Here is a 21,980-nt window from a genome sequence, read left to right on the forward strand (position 1 = left end):
AGAGTTCTACAGAATGCTGCCTCTCCATCTCCAGCTTTCCACTTCTTTTGTCTACGTGGCATGATGAACTTCAACTATTGACTTCTATCAAAAATTATCAGAACGTCTATCAAAGCGATCCGTTTAGTTCCGTAGTCAGAAGCGGTTTGCCGCTATACCAACTTTAAACTCCAGCCGAGCCGACGCGCGCATGCGAAGAACGCCGCTCTATCAACGCTCGCGTCACCGTTAAACCAAAGCTCGCTACCGCTCGATACCGTTAAACCAACGCTAAACCAACGCTGGCTTCAGCGGTGCACCGCTTTGGCAACGCCCGTGTTGTCGATTTTTTTCCCCATTTTGTGCGCGGTGACGAGCGTTGCCGAAATTCGGCCCCTCTTCATACCGTTCAAGGAACGCTCCAGCAAAGTTCTGGCGGTGTGACCGGGCCTTAAGTAAGAACTATGACGTTAGTAAATGTCTAAAAGGCAGGAACATTTGTTATGTGTTGTTTGACATCGTCCCCTCATTTCTAATTGTGACCTTGAACTTTAGCGAGAGTCATAGTTGGTGCACGGTACATGTCATCTTGCCTTGATGATCTAATTACATTTATCTTTAAAGTGAACATCTTTAAGACCCTATAAGACATATAGTTTGCTTCGTAAATTTTATTTTAGTGTTCTTGCCAGGAATCACACAACACAATAATTAATTACATGACTCACCCAGTCCTCTAAGCCGAAATGATCCGTAAAACTAAATTGTGTCTTGATGTCGTATGAACGAATCTGCATTAAAACTACATTTATACTCACATCGTACAGCGAATCATTTATGTCGTCAGTTGTCAAAACGAACGTACGGTTGATATTCAAATGGATTATTTTTTTTCTTTGCGAGATATTTTTTTAGTATGTTGATGCTGAATTAACAAATATAAGTGCATATGAAGTGAAACACCAAAAATAAACAACGGTTGCGATCGATACCTATATACTGTTTGATGCCCATAATATCACTTTAATTTGAAAAAGAAATCTATCTGTTGATACAATGTGACCCAGTTATTAACTCTGTTGAGATATCATTGGGAAAAATATTCTGATAATATCCAGAAGATTTTGGCTTAACGCATGTGGCATTTAGAGTTTGAAGAGCTTTGTATTTAATTTGACCAAGAAACCCTGTTTTATACCCCACATGATCCAGTTTAGAAATATTATTGGGACAGCATTTCTGACCAAGTTTAATGAAGATTGGGTAATTAATATGGATGCTACTAGAGTGTTAACATGGTCTATGTTGATGTTGTTTAAAGGGACTGTCCAACAGATTAAAGCGTCGTTCGACGCGAATCGATATTTTGGGAAACTACGAGGATTGCTTATATAGCTCAAAAATACCTCCGTAATTGACGTTCGCGTGGATGGTCGAGTGGTAAAGTCGGGAGACATTTTACTCCAAGTCTTCATGACTCTAGTGGTCAGAGGTTCGTGCCCCGTGGAGGTTAACGTTTTTTCTTCTTTTTTTAAATTGTATTCTTATTTTTTTACTGGCGATTTTTAGTTCAAAAGTTTAAAGTCATCAATATAAAGCATTTAAAGCAGTTAATGACAAGTTTTAATACATGCCAAACTCTGTTGGACGACCCCTTTAAAGCACGACAAACAATAAACAAAAAGGCGATCACAGACTCTGGCCAAGACCAGATCAGGTAAGCTAAATAAGAGGACCTCATTCCCAAAGTCGCTCATCTGAGAACCTGTTCAAATATAGGGAATACTATGTAAGTGTGATTGTGTACTTGAATATATCAGACGAGTTGAAGAAAGGTTTACATAGCGAGGTGTTTTTTGGTTTTTAATACTTTTATAAGTATCAGACAGAACTTCAAATTGGTTTCTGGTTTCATAATCTGACAATACACTAGAAAAAGATGATGAAATGTTATCTGAGTCACACTTTGGGCACGACCAAGAGCAGTTTGTGGCTTGCACGATCATATATTCCTCGGGCGATACTACTGCGCAAGAGATACGTATCCAAAGCTTGCACGAGTCACATTCAATAGCTCGATCTGTCTTTGTGACGACTTTTGTGCAAATACCGCACGGTGAAACACAATTTGGGCAGAACCATTTTTCATCTGAGTTTTGCAAAAGTTTATAGTGATCAACATCAATATTGTTACAGTCTTTGTGATTCCAGTGATCACAATCGTCACATTGCACCGCCTTATCCTGTCTCCTGACAAACTTGCTGCATATGCCACATCCTGAACGCGGACCAGGGTTGCTCTCAATGTCACCAGCCAACAACAACAGCATTGTGACAGTGGTTTGAACACATATAACTACATCCCTAATAATTTCATACATTTTAGATGTTGGAAATGATTTCCCAAATAATGATGTTAAATAACTCTCACAAATTTGATTTGCCAAATTTTAATGTTAAGTATGTATACTGAAGTCATTTTTATTAAACAATTTAAAGTTGCAACCGTTTTTTAGTATACTGTAAGGTCATTTAATGTACAAATAAACATAATTTTAATATCCATAATTAACAAGTATAATATTCCAATACATCTCAATAATGAATTACTAGTAACCAACAATAAAACACATCATATGCATACAATTTATTAGGGCTTGATGAACAGGGCATTAATAACACGCTCTGTAAATACATATAAACTCAAACAGATAAAGTCCAAACAAAAGCAAAAACATAGATCAATTATAATAAAAATATAGGTAAATGAACAGTTTAATATAAACTGTATTAAAACCTTATGACAATAACTTATGACTTAAACATACAGCACAAATACAGTAAAATAAATAAAATCCCACACATTTTAAACAGTTGATTTGCTTTTTTTGAATCAGTATACCATTTTGATATACTGTAATTTATATTTAAATTTTAAACATTAAAAGTGTTTCTTACCACATTATAAAGTTATTTTGTAAGTAATCTCATATTTTAATTTAAATGTAAATTTATCATTCTGATTTATACACAAAATAAAATTACAACAAGAGCTGTCACCATAGGATGACTTATGCCCCCTATAAACGCTTGATAGAAGTTATGAGCTTTTTTCAAAACCTAAACGCAGATTTCAAAACCTAAACACGGACCCTAAGTTCAAGGTCAAGGTCACAGGGGTCAAAATTTTTGTGCGTATGGAAAGGCTTTGTCCATATACACATGCATACCAAAAATGAAGGTTATATCTCAAGGGACATAGAAGTTATGAGCATTTTTCAAAACCTAAACGCAGATTTCGAAACCTAAACGTGGACCCTAAGTTCAACGTCAAGGTCACAAGGGTCAAAATTTTTGTGCGTTTGTTAAGGCCTTGTCCATATACACATGCATACCAAATATGAAGGTCATATCTCAAGGGACATAGAAGTTATGAGCATTTTTCAAAACCTAAACGCAAAGTGTGACGGAAAGACGGACGGACAGTCCGATCACTATATGCCCTCCTTCCGGGGTCATAAAAATCATACAAAGAATTAATAAAATATATGATATTTAAAACAATATCTTTGAAGTATAAGAAGCAAAAGTCCTTGGGCCCTAAGGCGCTAACCTGAGACCATAAGGAACTAAACCATTCTGTCAAGGTGGAGTTCAAAATAATGAAAAAACTTTATCAAACAAAATATTTTATATAGGCCAATTTTATTTTATTTTTTACCTCGGCTGAGATGTTGTAAGAGCAAATGTTCTGATTAAGATGAATGAAGATGAATGAATTTCTAGAGTATAAATGTGCTGTTTTTTTTAGTTTGACCTAGTGACTTATGTTTTGAGCTCACATGACCCAGTTTCAAATTCCACTGAGATTTCATGGTGACTAATGTTCTGACAAAGTTTTAATAAGATTGGCCAATAAATTTGTCCATTTGAGCGTTAAGAAGGCTTCATTCAATGAGAAACCTGGGAATAATGCATGTGCATAAAGTGTCGTCGCATTTTAGCCTGCGCAGTCTGCACGGGCTAGTCTGCACAGGCTAATCAGCGACAACACTTTCCACCTAAATTGGATTTTTGCTAAGAAGAGACTTCATTTAAACGAAAAATGTCATAAAAGCGAAAAGTGTCGTCCCTGATTAGCCTGTGCAGATTGCACAGGCTAATCTTGGACGACACTTAATGCACATGCATTATGCCCAGCTTTCTCAGAACATGACTCAAATCTACATAAGTAAAACTGACTCATCCTCTGGCGGCCATGTTATTCAAGGAACCGGAACAATTTCTCCATTTCGGCCAAGATAATATAAGAACAAATGATCTGACCAAGTTTTGTGAAGATTGGACTGTAAATAAGACTCCTAGAATACAAGGTTTTATTTCAGCCATATAAAGAAAACTGCCCACACCATTGCAGCAATGTTTTTTTGAGAAACCTGAACAATTTGTCAACTCAGCCAAAATATCATAATAACAAATGTTCTGACAAAGTTTCAAGAATATTGAACCATAAATTTGACTTCAATAATGTTGACACAGTTTCACTAAAACCATTGAGGAAAACTGCCCCGCCACCTGGCGGTCATGTTTTTCGATGGACAGACACCATTTTCGAACTCAGCTGGAATATCATTATAACTTATGTTCCTAACAAGTTTCATAAGATTGGACAAAAAAAGTTTTTACTATTGCCATTTAAGGAAAGACATGAAAATATTTTCCAAATCAGCTGAGATTGCATAAGAACTAATGTTCTGACCAAATTTCATTCAGATTGCACAATAAACAAGCGATTGCCAAGCAATATGGTCCCCTACTGGTGAAAATTCCACCATTGTCAGTAAAAAATTATATACATTTTTTTACATTTGTTGCCATAGCAACCACAATTTTTGACGTAGGAACAAAATGAATTGACACGCATAATCTTTATATTGCCATCTGTCCATGTTTCATTTAAAAATATGAAGAACTTTTTAAGTTATCCAGGATCCAGAAAAGTGTGACGGACTGACAGACTGACGCACAGAGCGCAAACCAGTAGGGGACAATAAGACTTTTGAACAAAGCTTATATATCATTAGAACAAACACACTGACCAAGTTTCATGAAGATTTGACTATAAATGTGACTTTCAGAGTATAAACAAGTATTTTCTTTAATTTGACCAAATGACCTACTTTTTGACCTAATGTGACACAGTTTCAAACTCAGCCAAGATATTATTGGGACAAATGTTCTGACAAAGTTTCATGAAAATTTGACAATAAATCTTGCCTCTACAGTGTTAAAAAGGTATATGTTGACGACGCACAACAGATGACGAACAACGGACAAAACAATCACAATCATAATCAAACATATCTGAGGAGACATCAGCTGAGGAAGTCTGTGACCTCTGCCAACTCCCTCTGTCGGGCCTGTTTGGAAGCCCATCGCGCCTCCGCCAGTTCAGGGGGCAGCCTCCACTTCTCGTGGAATATCTGTTTACCGCAGTCTGGACAGAACTTGCCCTCTGAAATCATGGGGATGATTACATTGATGGTGACTGGACTGCATTAGCAGAAAGTGTCATCCCAGATTAGCCTGTGCAGTCCACACAGGCTAATCTTGGACAAAACTTTCTGCCTAAACTGGATTTACGTTAAAGGCTCTATAAAGGTGAATTTAGGTATTTTTTTTTTCTTCATATTTTATTTATAAAGGTTATCAAAAAACAATATATATATGCTATTGGACATAATAAAAAAAAATGAGCAATACAACTTGTTTTTAGCTCAAAATAAAGTGTTCTCCAAGTCAATTGTGTTTACAAACAATCAGTTTATTTACATCGCTGTTTACTCTCGCAAGAGAAAGTGAAGTGACTCAGATCACCAAAAATATAACGATGACTTTTAACGTTTTCCAATATCAACTCACAAAGCAGGTCTCTTCTAAATGGTTAAAATGTTTGTAGTGACCTAATAAGTTACTTTCTGCTGGTAAAAAGTTTTTAAAATTGAATTAAAATTGAATTTTTTTTTGGCTATTTTTAGCATATGACAACGCTCTGAGGCTACACATCACGTTAGTTACAAAAATGTAAACATTTCTTCCAATTATGAAACAGGTTTATCTTCCATAATTCTTGACAACGTTGTACCTAAGCTGTGTTATTAGAAGTTTTTATGCAAGAGTATCTGAAATCCGGTAAAAATTAGACCAGTTGATATGCATAATAATTGGATTTGTGACATTTATAGAGCCTTTAAATCCTTTAAATGAGACTTCCTTCAAACGAAGAATACCATAAAAGCGGAAAGAGTCGTCCCTGATTAGACTGTGCAGACTGCACAGGCTGATCTGGGATGATACTGTACGCACTTGCATGATGCCCTGTTTTCCCGAAGTTTGGGAAGATCTTAGGGTCGGAAATCATGGGAATGATAAAATTACATCAATTATAACAGTAGTAAAACAATGATTTTGAATGTTGTTAATGAAACAATAAGAATGTTGCCAACAGTGATAATAAAACGTATGCTAGCAGTGATAATAAATGTTTTTTTATAGCTTAAGCGGAAGTCAAGGGCAGCACCCTTCCATTTTTATGCCCAACCCTTAAAAATATGTGGCCCCATTCCATTTGTATGCCCCAACCTTTCAATATGTCCCGCCTTTTTTGTACTTTTTTTTTCATTTGGCAAGGTTCTTGTTAATACTGAAACACCCAAAATGTTTATTGGCTTGTGACGATTTTTTAAAAGTATTTCTTGATAATTTTATAAGTACCGTAATTACTCTATGTTTTCGGAAACTTAAAAATAATTATTTTTTTTCGTGTCCGAAAATGAAGGTGTCAGAAAACTTAGAGTCAAAAATTGAAGTGTCCGAAAAAAACGTAAATTGTATCAATGACTACCGGTAATAGCATGCGCTTTTTAAATACCATGCCGTATAGTATAAATTACAGTTATATATATTTGCACTGCATTTTAAATAATTTAAAATGCTTAATTTATTTGACAGAAAGTTACTACAAGGTTGTACTTTGACCAACGAGTTCAAAGATGAGAATGTGACGTACCGATACTCGCTAGTATGAACCTGTAATTAACGCAAAAAAAGCAAACTATGAATTCTTTGTTTGTTCATTTCAGATAGTTTTTTTCTAACACCTTCCATTGTTTGTAAAACTTGCAATAGGGTGCATCACACTTTGAAGCGTTTAGTATTTGTCACAGTTATTTTACTAAGAAGGGGTAGGACCATTGCGGTAGATAATTGAACTGTTCATTGGTACTGCCCCTGGTAAGTGTCATAATGCTTATGCTATCGAGCGAAAACATTGTTTAATACCGGTTAACAAGGTTACTTACCCAATAACGCAATGTAATGGTCCATTGCCCTCAGGCATGCACCTTCCATGTTTTATGATGTTAATCTGGTTGTAAAACCCCATGATCGAAGTGTCATTAGATATCGAAAAACAGGACCGAAATTTGGTAAAATAGCGCTGTAAAATATTCTGTCCGAAAACTTAGAGACATAAATAATGGACGAAAAATCGTGTGTCCGAAAATTAAGAGTCATGAAAAATAATTATTTTTGCTAAAAAAGGGGGTGTCCGAAAACTTAGAGTGGGCGAAAACATAGAGTAATTATGGTAGTGTTAATAAATACAAAGAATATGCCTCCTGGAATATAGGCTGAATTGATCATTGAAGAACTTAATTTGAAACAGCATAATTACAATCTCAGCCAAACATGGCCGGACCTACGCACATGTCCTGTAAAATTTTGTAAGGTCCGGCCTGTCGGTCAAATTTACAGGACCTATTTTCAGGTAAAAAAAAGAGAGGTAGGGTAGCTTAGGTAAACAAGTATCGGCTACTTTCATTTTGGAAATGTTCTTAAGATATTACGAAGGAGCGATTCCCAGCAGAAAATTAAAATGATTGATGAGAAAATGTATATTTACTGTTAACATGCGTTCAACTTTTTTTTTGGATATGTTTTAACTAAACAAGACTAGTACCATGTATGGCGTGTATTATTATTTAAAGTCAGATACATACTAGTATGTGCGACCGTGAAATTAATAGCTTTTTAATCATTTATCATTTTATATCATTAAAACTATGATCCCAGCAATGATACCATGTTATTTTACTTAATATATTCTGAAGCCGGTAGGTCCTGTAAAAATAGAGGAGGTCCTGTATTTTATCCCATTTTACAGGACCTACTGTCCTGTAAAAATTTGCCTAGTTTGGATTTTACTGTAATTAAGTATATTAAAATGTACAAAGTTTAACATTTATCAAGACAGTGGTTGCCCTATTTCTGTTCAGGCCTCTCAACATAGCTTGTTTCTTAAGGCTGAATCCCACAATGTGAAATGATGATAACAGTGATTTTGACTTTGAAGTCAACAATCATAACAGCATCATGTGTTCTATTTGTTCAGTTGATGATGCACAAACCTTTGAAAGGGGGTGTTTTTAAGTATTTCGCTAGACAGCCATGATGATAGAGATGTCCACAGTAGACTCGCTCGACTCTCTTACGGGGGTCCTTGGCCACTGCCTGTAATACACCCAGTACATGAGTGCAAAGTGTCGTCCCAGATTAGCCTGTGCATTCCGCACAGGCTAATTAGGGACCACACTTTCCGCTTTTATTGAATTTTTAGTTTAAAGGTCTCTTCTAAACCAAAATCCTCCGTAGGAAGAAAGTATTGCTACAGTTTAGCCTGTACAGACTGCACAGGCTAATCAGGGACAACACTAAACGCTCATGCTAATCAGGGACAACACTTTACGCTCATGCTAATCAGGGACAACACTAAACGCTCATGCTAATCAGTGACAACACTTAACGCTCATGCTAATCAGGGACAACACTTTACGCTCATGCTAATCAGGGACAACACTTAACGCTCATGCTAATCAGGGACAACACTTTACGCTCATGCTAATCAGGGACAACACTTTACGCTCATGCTAATCAGGGACAACACTTTACGCTCATGTTAATCAGGGACAACACTTTACGCTCATGCTAATCAGGGACAACACTTTATGCTCATGCTAATCAGGGACAACACTTTAAGCTCATGCTAATCAGGGACAACACTTTACGCTCATGCTAATCAGGGACAACACTTTACACTCATGCTAATCAGGGACAACACTTAACGCTCATGTTAATCAGTGACAACACTTGACACTCATGCTTATCAGGGACAACACTTAACGCTCATGCTAATCAGTGACAACACTTGACGCTCATGCTAATCAGGGACAACACTTAACGCTCATGCTAATCAGGGACAACACTTAACGCTCATGCTTATCAGGGACAACACTTAACGCTCATGCTAATCAGGGACAACACTTTAGGCAAAGGCTAATCAGGGACAACACTTAACGCTCATGCTAATCAGTGACAACACTTTAGGCAAAGGCTTATCAGGGACAACACTTAACGCTCATGCTAATCAGTGACAACACTTAACGCTAATGCTAATCAGTGACAACACTTAACGCTTATGCTAATCAGGGACAACACTTTACGCTTATGTTAATCAGGGACAACACTTTACGCTCATGTTAATCAGGGACAACACTTTACGCTCATGCTAATCAGGGACAACACTTTATGCTCATGCTAATCAGGGACAACACTTTAAGCTCATGCTAATCAGGGACAACACTTTACGCTCATGCTAATCAGGGACAACACTTTACACTCATGCTAATCAGGGAAAACACTTTACGCTCATGCATTAAGCCCGGTTTTCCCAGAATGAGGCTCATTTTATTTGCTTCCACAGTTAAAACCATGGCTGAGGGGACAAACTTAAAGGAGAAAGTTGAAATAACCTGTAAAATGTACCATAATTAAAATGTTTGATGAAATTTACAACATCAAAATTTGCCCCATTAGTGCAAAATGGTACTATGTGCTTTGTAATTATAATGTCCCATGGTGCCTTTTTGCACCAAGAGAACTTAATTATTGTGTTTTTTTTTGTTAGTAGCAATTAATATGTATGCATGCAAGCCGTTACTTTTATGTTCATAGTGCGCATAACTGCATAATTTAATCAGACTAATAAAGTGATCTTTACATATCAAAGGATGTGCCCAAGCAAATCTTTTTATAGAGTGAACAAAATTCACTGATCCCCTCCAAATGTGCACTATTCATTTTATTCTGAATAAACAATGAGATGTTCAATTGTAAACAAAAATATCGGTGAAAATGAAGGATGTTCCCTGATGATGCGCTTTGTCCAAGTATTGGGTAATTGTGGGGAAATGAGTAACTCTTCAAAAGGGCAAAGACTGCTAGAGTGGAACAACAAAATGTGAACCCTGCAGGGATACAATATCAAGCTTCATCAAGTCCAGATGTGTCTACAAACTGACAAACAAATGAAAATTGATTACAAAATGCCATATTTTCAATTTAAGGCAATCGCTTACTAAGCAAATATCAGAGCGGAAACAACCCGAAAATAGACGCATTACCATTCAATAGGGATAGTGCATATAAAAAGTGAAAGAATTCTGATCATTAGTGTCTAACATCACAATCCGAAAGGAATTATTATTCAAAAGGCCATGACTCCTGAAAGAACAAGCAAATTCATTGAACTGATATCCCCCGCAATTATACTTCTGGACACAAAAGGCCAATGTGCATCATCCCTTTTATCCATATATATATGCTCAAACCAGGTTTCAATGAAATCAGTCAAAGCACTTCCAAGATATGGCTCCGGACACACAAACAAAGCATTTTTTCAAGATACAAAGGGCCATTACTCCGTTATTATCCAATGGTGTACAATGCCATTTGGCGTGCATCATCCTCTTATCCATATATATATACTCATACCAAGTTTCAATTAATCCGCCAAAGCACTTCCAAGATATGGCTCTGGATACAAAAGTGCTGGACCGACGTACCAAAGGACGGACAACGCCAAAACAATATCCCTCCGCCTATGGCGGGGGATAATAATTGGAGCTCAACCACCTGACGAGGATGCTTAGAATTACTTAGAATTATAATGTCCACCCTGTAGGGATGCTGCATATTAAGTTTCTTCAGAGTTGAATAATTAGCCCTTTACCACTTAGATACGTTTTTTTTTACACATTTATTGTCCCTTAGAAAGTTTAATATAACTAAAGACCTTTCTTTCAAGATTCAAGTTTTAAAGGCTTCATTTCCAACACTTAGATACTGGTGAGCAGCAAACAGCATACAACCTGAACAGTCTGCGAGATTCTCGCAGGCTGTTCTGGTTTTATGCTGTTTGCACATAGCCATTTTCACTTTGCCTCTGAGTGGAGGGTTAGTGCATGAGATCTCACATGGTAAGAAGTTAGTTATTAATAATCAAAGGGCAATTACTCCTTGAACAATCAGTGAACAAGAAAGACCTAAAAAGGAGGGGCATGCCCACTCTATCAAGATGCCGCATATCAAGTTCTATCAAATTTGGATGATAAGTCTCTGAGATCTTGCCAAGAAAAAAAAGGCAATAACTCTATAAAAATCATTGGACAAAATCCCATCACAAGGGTTCAGATTTCAACCCTTTAGGGATGACACACATCAAATTCAGATCATAAGTGTCTGAGGTCCTGCGCAGTGACAAAAGAGTGAAAGATGGAAAGATACAGTGACAGACAGTCGGACAGAAACTATTATCAGAAAAATTTGTTTTAGACCCATGTAAACAAAATTCCATCAAAGTTAGAATTTGAACAGACAGACTATGCAGCGACTAAATAATTCCCACTTTTGAGGAGCATAAAAATAGGCAAAACAAAATATGAGCCCCAGATTAGCACTGTCCGCCTTACCTGGATTTTTGCTAAGAAGTGACTTTCTGTAAACAAAAAATATCATAAAAGCATAAAGTGTCGTCCCTGTCAAGCTAATCTTGGACAACACTTTACTCACATGCATTAAACCCCCTTTTTTAAACCCCCTTTTTTAACCCCCATTTTTAAACCCCCTTTTCATGGAGCAGGGCTCATATATATTCCAGGACATAAGCACATAACATTATGTTCTATGAATGCACCATATAAACCTTGCCTTACATTTCTCTGAGTTCTTAACATGGCTTCTTCCCTAAGAATGTCTTAATATGCCCACACTTCTTAAAACTGCTCATTATGAAAACTTCTAAAAATGCCCACTTCCCTAATGAGTGCTTTCTTAGAAATTTTCCTCTAATAAGTTCTCATACTGCCAACTTCCTTGATTTCTAAATTTTTAATGAAGCCTACTTTTCTGCAAAGTTTGTACCTACTTTTTTAAGAAGTTCAAACTATGCCTACTTGTTTAAGAAATTTAAACTAGGCCCAATTCTTTGAGAAGTTCAGACTAAAAAGTTGTAATAATGCACATTTTTACCTCTGGGTCTCTGAGCATGACCCTCTCCCTGCAGCACGGACAGTTGAGCTGTGGGTATCTCTTCACACACTCTGTCACCAGGAACTGACACACCTCCAGCAGAGAGGGGCGGGGCTTGAATGGTGGGTCCCTGTATGGGAAAACATGTGTTTTCTCACTCTAGGAAAATGTATTAGTATAAAGTGTTGTCCCAGATAACCCTTTGCAGTCAGCACAGGCTAATCAGGGATGAAAAAAATATCTGAAACTGGATTTACGTTTTGAATAGACTTCCTTTACACTAAAAATTCCATAAAAAGCATCCTCTGTGATTAGCCTATGCAGACAAAGGTTTACCTGGGCCAACACTATACGCACAAACATTAGGACACATTTTCCCACAACAAGTTTTTCAAAATGCCTAAAATTACAATTCGTTTTATACTGATTAACATGTTTTAAAATATTCTATAGACTGTCCAAGTCTGAATTCTTAAATCATTTTTGTTCAGTTGGATATTGTAACCAAGTCAAGTACAGGTACACTCATTTTTGATTAATATTTTTAGAAACAATAGAGTGATCAGAAGTAATGTAATCCTTTTTTAAAGAAAAAAAAATAGCATAGTGCTTTAAAACAACTTGTTTTTATAAGAATCTAAGAAGAAGCTGATTTTACTGAAAAGGAGTGAAAGAGGTTATAACAATAAGATGTAGTATTTGCTTATTAAGTCATAAAGAGGTACTTCATAATTCATTTCAACCTTAAGTTCTTGAATAATGACAGGAAAACACTGGGTTTAAATAATAAATGATGCTTGATGTAAAAGAAATTAAAAATCAGTAAAAAAACAAGCTAATGGGCAGAAATATATGCAAATCATAAAAATTGAACCCTATAGGAGCCATACTTTTTGGCTATTTATTGACTTCCATTTCATGGACACAAAAATATATGGAAAGTTCAGTGAAGATATTGTGGAATGTGATTTTTTTTATGTAATAGCAAATGGCAATAAATGTGAATGGCCTGGCACTATTTGACTGATTATGAAGCCTTCATTTTATGACAACAAACAATTCCAGAAAGTTTGGTGGTGATAAAATAAAAAACAAAATGCACATGTAATAGTACAGTAAAAAGATAATACCCGCTAATGAAAATAATAATAAATATAATAATAAATGTTATTATAATATTAAAATAATCTTAATAAAATAATTAACAAAATCATTTGGGGAGTCAAATGAAGACATATATTTTTAAAACTTGGTAAAGTAATTTTTACAAGCATTATCTCCCTTGAATCAGAGAATAACAAGCATATGTAGAAACAAACAAACTTCTTACACCATGAATTATTGTACTTTTGAAGGCTGCATATTGTGTATTTCAAGACAGAGTTCTCTTTTAAGTCTTGCTATATCAGATTGTGTCACGTACATCAAAACACATTATAAGCAAATAACTTAAACATATATTACTCAAGGAGTTAACAATATCTACAATGAGTATGGCAGGATACAGGTTAGTGCCCTGTATTATTGAAAAATAATTTATATTTGCAAGTTGAAGAAACGTACAAGTGGGATTAGCTGAGCTGTCTAAAAATTTGGTGTTGAGAATAATAATAAGTATGTTACTTGAAATTTCAATGATGTTTAAACACATTTTATAAATGACTAAAGGACATAACTTGACATGTACACTTCCACATAAGTTCGTGCATTTAACCCTTTCCCCCATTAGAAGCGAATCGAAAATGACTTTTGCAACCAGCATAAAACCAGAACAGCCTGCGAGTAACTTGCAGTCTGTTCAGGTTGTATGCTGTTTGCTGGTCAGCAGTATCTAAGGTTTGGAGATGTAGCCTTAACAACTTTAATTTAGTAAGAAAGGTATCTTATTAAATATAACTTTCTAAGTAACTACAAATGCTTTAAAACACATATCTAAGTGGTAAAGGACCAACTAAGTTCCTCACCTTGGTTTGGGTTTCAGTGGAGGCTGGGCACATCTCCTTGCTATCTCTAATGCCTGGCCAACAAAGAACTTCTTTAACAGATCGGGAAAGTTGCTTTCAGCTGCCTCAATGCTACAAGAAACAAGTGAACATTCAAACAGCTGTAATAAACCTTTTGGGTCTAAGATTTGGGCAGCAAAAAATAAGCCAGTAACAATTAATGGTACGTTTAATATTTTCAAAACTGTCATCAAACTGCAATGTCTTGTGAAATATATTCCTTATCTAACGTGAACAATTGTGTAGAATATAGTTCTAAAATCTTATGTTTAACAGTTCTAAAAGTGTCACCAATTTGCAATGCTATGTGAAATATATTTCTTATCTTCCATGAAAAATTGTGTACAATAATGATATAAAATCTTTAACTGCATCTCTTAGTGCAGTCACTATTGACCAATAGACCAACAAACATTCTATTGTATTCAGTGTAAGTATCATGATGTCAAAATGATGTAGATATAAATATGAGCCTTGCTCGAGGAAAACTGGTCTTAATGCATGAATGTAAAGTGTTATTTAGGAGGGGACGACACTGTCTGCTGTATGGATTTTTTAACCTTTAGCATAAGTCTCTTCTGATCTAAAATCTATTCTAGGCGGCTAGGCAGAAAGTGTTGTCCCTAACTAGCCTCTGTGAGGAATGCACAGGCTGATCTGAGATAGGAATGCACAGGCTGATCTGAGATAGGAATGCACAGGCTGATCTGAGATAGGAATGAACAGGCTGATCTGAGATAGGAATGCACAGGCTGATCTGAGATAGGAATGCACAGGCTGATCTGAGATAGGAATACACAGGCTGATCTAAGATAAAACTTCACACACTTAGGCCAGTTTTCCCAGACCAATGCTCATATCTGTATCTCAGAATGCTACCTGACTTGTTCTACCGGGTAGTTATCTGGAACTGTGAGTTTGAGTCCTACCTGACTTGTTCTACCGGGTAGTTATCTGGAACTGTGAGTTTGAGTCCTACCTGACTTGTTCTACCGGGTAGTTTTCTGGAACTGTGAGTTTGAGATTCATCCAGTACAGGTCTTGAACTATCTTTAAGTGCACCTGTCAACATACAAGATACAACCTTTCTATCATAAAGTGAACCATAAACAAGAAAAGTCACAAAATCAAGAAATATTTCAATATACCATCATATAAATGCTACAACTGTTCTAATTATATTACATTATTTAAAAAAAAAAACATATACAAGGATTTATCTGAATGTCATATTTACTGGTAAAAAGCAATACAGCACTGACCTGTTTGTTTTTATTTTGCTGTTTTATTTATTTTAAAGTAAATTTATCTACATCCAAACATTTTATATCAACAGGCATTCAATTACTTTATTAAGAATGTATACAAAATATTTGACCTTCCTAACATTTCATTTGGAAATGGACCTGTACATCAATATAAAAACTTTCACAAGATTTGATAAGTACTGTTTAAATTTGAAACAATTTTACTAAAATCAGACTTGTTATTCTTCTATGACTGCAATTATGTCAGAAATGAGAAAAAAATTTGGAATATAGTCCCAAACATATGTCTTGTTCTAAGAAAACTGGGCATAATGCATGTGCACAGGGCTCGAATTTAACTTTTTTTTCTACTTGCAAAAAATTGCGAGCAGCTTTAATACCAACTCGCAAAATCAAAAACATTCTCGCAAATTTTGATGGAAACATAAAAAACCCTTGGTTTTTAGTTTAGTTCTATTTAAACAAAATAAAAGTACTTAACATGTATACACATTTTATTTCTGCAACCATACAAAGATATCAGTTCCTTGTACCACAAGGGCCCACATTAGGTTGATTGACCATCTTCATCTATAACAAGTTTTAGTCTTATTTTAAGTTATTTTTTCCACTAATTCACTGTTTTCATAGAAGGATTTAAAATCTGTTTTTTCTAACTAAACGGTTAACTTTGCTTTATCTTTTGTATTATGTATATTTTGTGTTATTTCCGTCTGTGGGAATAAAGTGACAAGTTATTTTTCGCTTCAATGAACATGTGTGAATAGTCGACTGTTTCACTTCCTTTGTACCAATACCATCCGCGTGTCTGTATATACCAGTCTACATACAAGGTGCGCGCTTACGCATAAGGGTTCTTGGGCGTTCTATAAATTGACCTAAGATTTAGTGATCATGTGTCGAGCAGCATTATACCTACTCATTTCTTTTCACTATTTACTTGCAAAAAAATACTAGTGGCTTAAAACTTGACTCGCATTCGGTATTTTTTACTCGCATTTTGCGTGTGTGCGAGTGTTAATTTCGAGCCCTGGTGCATAAAGTGTCGTCCCAGACTGCACAGGCTAATCAGGGACGACACTTAAAGTAGATTTTCAGTAAAAAGGGACTTCCTTTAAACGAAAAATACCATTAAAGTGGAAAGTGTCGTCCCTGATAAGCATGTGCGGACTGCACAGTCTAATCTGGGACAACACTTAACGCATATGCATTAAACCCAGTTTTCTTAGAACGCGACTCATATATAAATGAAAGTCTTGAAATCGAAGACAGTGATGTACTACATACCGCAGAGAGTTCCTGTTTAAGTTTCAACTTGTCCGTCTCAGCTATGAGGTGTCTCTTGATAGCTGTTATCTCGTCACAGGCAACACACAGGGGGTTGTTCACTATAAATTCTCGCACATACCTCATCACTGGCAGAACCTGCAGAGGATTTATTGACAAAGTACTTTGTTCTTCATAATAAACATTAAAAAATCACTTAAACCAGTAAAATGGCAAAGTATTAATATTGTACAAGAGAATTAACTTATAACACTTAATGTTATCAGGTTATCATGATTAATCCAAACATATCAGCCTTGCTCAGTTTTAATACATGTGTTAAGTATCATACCAGAGAAGCCTGTGCAGTCTGTAAAGGATAACAAGAGATGACCATTTCTACCTGAACTAGATTTTCCTTAAGAAAAGACATCCTTTAACCCTTTCAGTGCGGGAACCGAATTTTGAAGGCCTTTGCAAACAGTTTGGATCCAGATGAGACGCCACAGAACGTGGCGTCTCATCTGGATCCAAACTGTTTGCTATTTTGATAGTATTTTTTGAAAAAAAAATCGAAGAAATGCTAATTGTAGAAATTCAGCAGACGACATTTTAGCAGACGATAAATTTCCCAGCATGCAAAGGGTTAAACAAAAAAATCCCATAAAAGCGGAGCCCATAGGCAAATCTGGGACAACACATTATGCACATTCATTAAGCCCCGTTTCTCCAAAGGGAGGCCCATATACAAAATATTACAAGCTTCCATACATTCTCAGCACAAACCTGTCTTTGCCCCAAGCAACCCCTCACATCTTCATCACACATCCTCACTAGACTGGCCAGCAGTCTCTCAGACAGTGTCTTGCTGGTCAGTTGGATGACCACAGGCTCCTGGGGGTAGCGGTCAGGGAACTGGAGTATAATGTTCACATGCTTGTAGTCTGTTTGCCTGAAATGTTCACAATCATTTAGACAGTCAACATCCGTATTATGGAATATATATTTGATTTTTGTGGTCAATAAATCAGTCTTGCTTTTGGGAAACTGGGCTTAATGCATGTGCGGAAAGAGACTTACCACATTAGCCTGTGCAGATGACACAGGCTGTTCAGACACAAAACTTTTCGCCTGAACTGTTTTTTTTTATATTTTCGAAGACTTCCTTTAAACATAATATACCATTTAAGCAGAAAGAGTCCCTGATAAGCCTGTGTGGCTTATTTACCCCCCACACACCCCTCCTGCTTTCCCAGAGCAAGGCTTGAATATATTTATATCATTAATTTTTCAAAATAAATGCCCAACCTTTTCACAGACGCTTTAAAGGCATCAAATGTTAAGATAAAGTTCTTCATTCATGAGTTCTTGTTTACATTTTTATTGATCAAAGATGAAGCTAGAAGCTAATGATAATATGATATAGACCTGTAGCAAGATGCAATATACCAGCAGAAGTATAACAGCATTATATTTACTGCGTACTCATGAAAACTTGTGTTGAGGTCAGTCTTTCAAATAGCAGTACCTGACCCTATACAGTATACAACCTTCGTCAATCTTACTTGTAGCCTGCCCTGACCTGGGCAGGTACACATGTGACCAGAGTAAAGCCTTCAAGGGTTGGAATCACATGTTTGGCCTCCTCAAGTTCAGCAGCCAATGCCTCGCTCATATTGCAGATGAGCCCTGAAGATAAAGTGTAAACGTCATGTCAGCTATGAACATGAAAATAAAACTATGAAAAGTTTCAAAATTCAATAAGTACAATGCATATCAAACAGGGACTCCCAAGCAGAAGGTCTTTCCTGACACTAAGCTAGGTCATATAGATGGCAGTATAAGCTTTGTGCTCCTTATACTTCATCATGCTACATTCTCATGAGGTTTCTACCTATTTGCAGTCCCTTTATGATGGTCTTTTGTGGCAAATAACATATTTTACAATTGCATGGTGATGTACAAAGTTACAGTATGGCTGTTTTATGGCCAAAGTTGACCGTTGACCTCTGTGTGTGACCTTGACCTTTGAGGTAGGTAGAGGGGTGTTACAGGCAATAAGTTTCTTTTGATGGTGAACATTGGTAGTACTGTAATTACTTTAAGTTTTTTGGACACTTTAAAATAATTATAAAATTTGTGTCCCAAAATTTAGATACAAAAAATATGTAAACAATACAGCTGTCCAAAAAATATATTATATGTGTTTGAATATTCACAGACACTCTAAATAATATATTTCATTGTGATCGGATTCAGGTATGCAATGTGTGTAGCGTCAATTTTTTAAAGGAAATATAACACTTGCTTGTAAAATACAATTCTGTACAGTAAAAAATACTTGTATGTATGTTTCATTTTAAGCTGATGAGTGAAATTTTTGTCTATTTTCTATATTCTTAGTTATCTACCCATTAACGCAAATGCAATGGTCCATAGCCCTAAGGCATTTGTCTGCCAGGTTTTATGACCTTCATCCGGTTGTCAAAACGCATGATCGAAGTGTCACCAGACAAAAGCATCTGGACAGAGTTCTGGTAAAATAGCGTAGTAAAATAAACTGTCCGAAAACTTAGTCATTAATTATGGACAAAAACCGTACGTCTGAAAAAGTTGAGTCAAGAAAATCTATTGTTTTGGCTAAAAACGGGGAAGTCCTAAAATTTAAACTGTCAAAAAACTTAAAATTATTTCTGTTATTTAATTAAGAATTGTATACTTAATGACACAATTATAGTCTGGGCCATTTCAGATGCATAGAGGCACACAAGTCCATATAAACGTACTCCCAGAGCCTTTGATGATTTTTGCTCTGGCGGGTCTGGGACCTCTCAGCAACTCTTTGGGTTATGAAGCTGAGAGTTGCAACTAACAAGCACACTCTGGCACTCAACCATTCATTTGCAGTCTCAGCCAAACATGGCCGGACCGACGGACATGTCCTGTAAAATTTTGTAAGGTCTGGCCTGTCTGTCAAATTTACAGGACCAATTTTTGTCCGGTAAAAAAAGAGAACACATTCGTTGGTTTATATAGGTTTGTTTATGGCTCTGAAAGTTTTCTAAGTTGCAAAAATAGCGATAGCGTCTTTAAACATGTGCTTTTCCGTACCAACGCTCTTTCTGCTGACAGAATTTTCCTAGGGCACCTGATTGGTCCTTTTTTGTGCATCTTACACTGCAGGTCAGGAAGGTCCAAATCCGTGACGGCCTAGTCGCTTAACAAGATAATCATAAATCTGATTATTAAATGATACAGATATCAATTTGTGTGGTGGTAATAGCAATGGTAATGTATAAAAATGATCATTGTCATTCGAACCGTTATTATCTTGGCTGTCAATGTCCATGCATGAAAAAAGCTGGTCGTCATTAATCAAGGCTGTCGTTGTTTTAGGCAGTATTGACCAAACTTTGAACACAGTTTACTGTGATGATGTGCATGAGGATATTTGCAGTGTCGATTTTCAAAATGAAAAAGAAACTGAAAGCCTGTTAAAATCTTTTTGTACAGAATGCTATTAGAACCTATGATGAGAAAATGTATATTTACTGTTAACACGAGTTCAACATTTTTTTTGGATATGTTTTAACTAAACAAGACTAGTACCATGTATGGCGTGTATTATTATTAAACGTCAGATACAAATGTGTGACCTTGAAATTAATAGCTTTTAATCATTTATTATTTTATATCATAAACACCTTGATCCCAGCAATGAAACAATGTTATTTTACTATTATATTTAAATATTCTGTAGCCAGTAGGTCCTGTAAAAAAAGAGGAGGTCTTGTATTTTTTCCCATGTTACTGGACCTACTGTCCCGTAAAAGTTTGCCTAGTTTGGATTTGACTGCATTTGGATTGCTATAGTGTGCTTTCCACAAGTGGGCTAGAAAAACAACAAACATTTGTAACAAGAATAACACGTGATTATTTTACTCCAATTTTATCTTTTACTAGTTTGGTCTATAAAATAGTAAGCCTGACAGAACATCACTGTCTTATTGTTCACATATTTTTTTAAATGTCAAATCTCAACTTTTGAGTAGCTGTTTGTTTCCCTATTGTTGTAAATTATTGAATGTCAACATAATGAGCCAAGTGAGAAAATACCCTACATAGATCATAACGCCCATATGATTTTATTGTTACATGCACCTCTATACTTTAATACTGCCCAAACATTTGCAGTTCAACTACACCATTAAACAGTCACAGCGTATTTATACCACATGCTGGTTATTTAGGGCCCATGTGTGACTAAAAGCCATGACCCAGTTTGTAAGCAATACATTAAAAAACAATACCATAACTGGAATTAAGAAAGCTAGTCTGAGTTAGTTCATTTCAAGATCTTAAAGAGAATACAAACAGGCAGTTCTTTAGCCTTTAGGATCTGCGGATCAACTAATGCGTTCATCACTAAAGAAAATGACTGGCTGAGTTTCCTTTTGTTATCAAGATATGTGACTTCAATATTTACATGGGAAAATGTTCTTACATGCTATACATCGCGGGGAAGAAAAGAAATCTCATTTTAAGTCCACGAAACATCTGAATAAAACTATCCGAAATGTGTTACAGGTCGTAAGGGTGCACTAAAACAACGTAAATGTCTCAAATGCAAATATTCTACAAGTTAATACGTTTATACGTACTTTTACGGGCGCTTCGAGAAACAACTTCTGGTTATTCACCGCAATGGTGTTTAGTAAATTAGTAAATATTGAACCAATTGTCAGTAAACAAGTCAATACACCGATGCGAAAGCGCTATTTTTAGATTTCGCAAGTACCCGGATGTTCGATTTAAAAAATCCATCCAAAACGTCAAACCGCAGAGTTGTCGTTCCTTGCTCTCACAATCTCCGTGCACAGTTGTCGTTCCTTGGTCTCACATACATGTGATGTAACCGTCGTGCAAGAGATTGTTAAAACGTATCTGTCTTTGGCTACAGCCATTTTCATTCAATTTTCTAATCGTACTCATTCTTCGTCATCATTTTAAATGACATTTATTTTACATGATCCCACCC

At 36.0% G+C, this 21,980-nt stretch overlaps 1 protein-coding gene across 4 annotated transcripts; it reads right to left on the reverse strand.

The window, feature by feature from the left end:
* Positions 1-2,611: 2,611 nt before the first annotated feature.
* Positions 2,612-21,718, reverse strand: LOC127853714 (uncharacterized). 4 transcript variants are annotated; one of them, XM_052388449.1, is made up of 10 exons: positions 21,604-21,714; positions 20,054-20,159; positions 18,508-18,631; positions 17,729-17,857; positions 16,964-17,101; positions 15,388-15,470; positions 14,370-14,480; positions 12,406-12,535; positions 8,448-8,550; positions 2,612-5,494 (listed from the first exon to the last, which is right to left on the reverse strand). In XM_052388449.1, the coding sequence occupies exons 3-10, from the start codon at positions 18,538-18,540 to the stop codon at positions 5,355-5,357; spliced, it is 867 nt and encodes a 288-aa protein (XP_052244409.1). In that variant the 5' UTR covers positions 18,541-18,631; positions 20,054-20,159; positions 21,604-21,714; the 3' UTR covers positions 2,612-5,354. The 4 variants fall into 4 exon arrangements, with proteins under 4 accessions (XP_052244409.1, XP_052244406.1, XP_052244408.1 ...); XM_052388446.1 differs by having other exon boundaries at positions 17,729-17,894; XM_052388448.1 differs by lacking the exon at positions 20,054-20,159 and having other exon boundaries at positions 21,604-21,718.
* Between the last annotated feature and the right edge of the window lie 262 nt (positions 21,719-21,980).

Source organism: Dreissena polymorpha, chromosome 12 (assembly GCF_020536995.1).
Source record: "Dreissena polymorpha isolate Duluth1 chromosome 12, UMN_Dpol_1.0, whole genome shotgun sequence".
Classification (NCBI taxonomy): Eukaryota; Metazoa; Mollusca; class Bivalvia; order Myida; family Dreissenidae; genus Dreissena; species Dreissena polymorpha.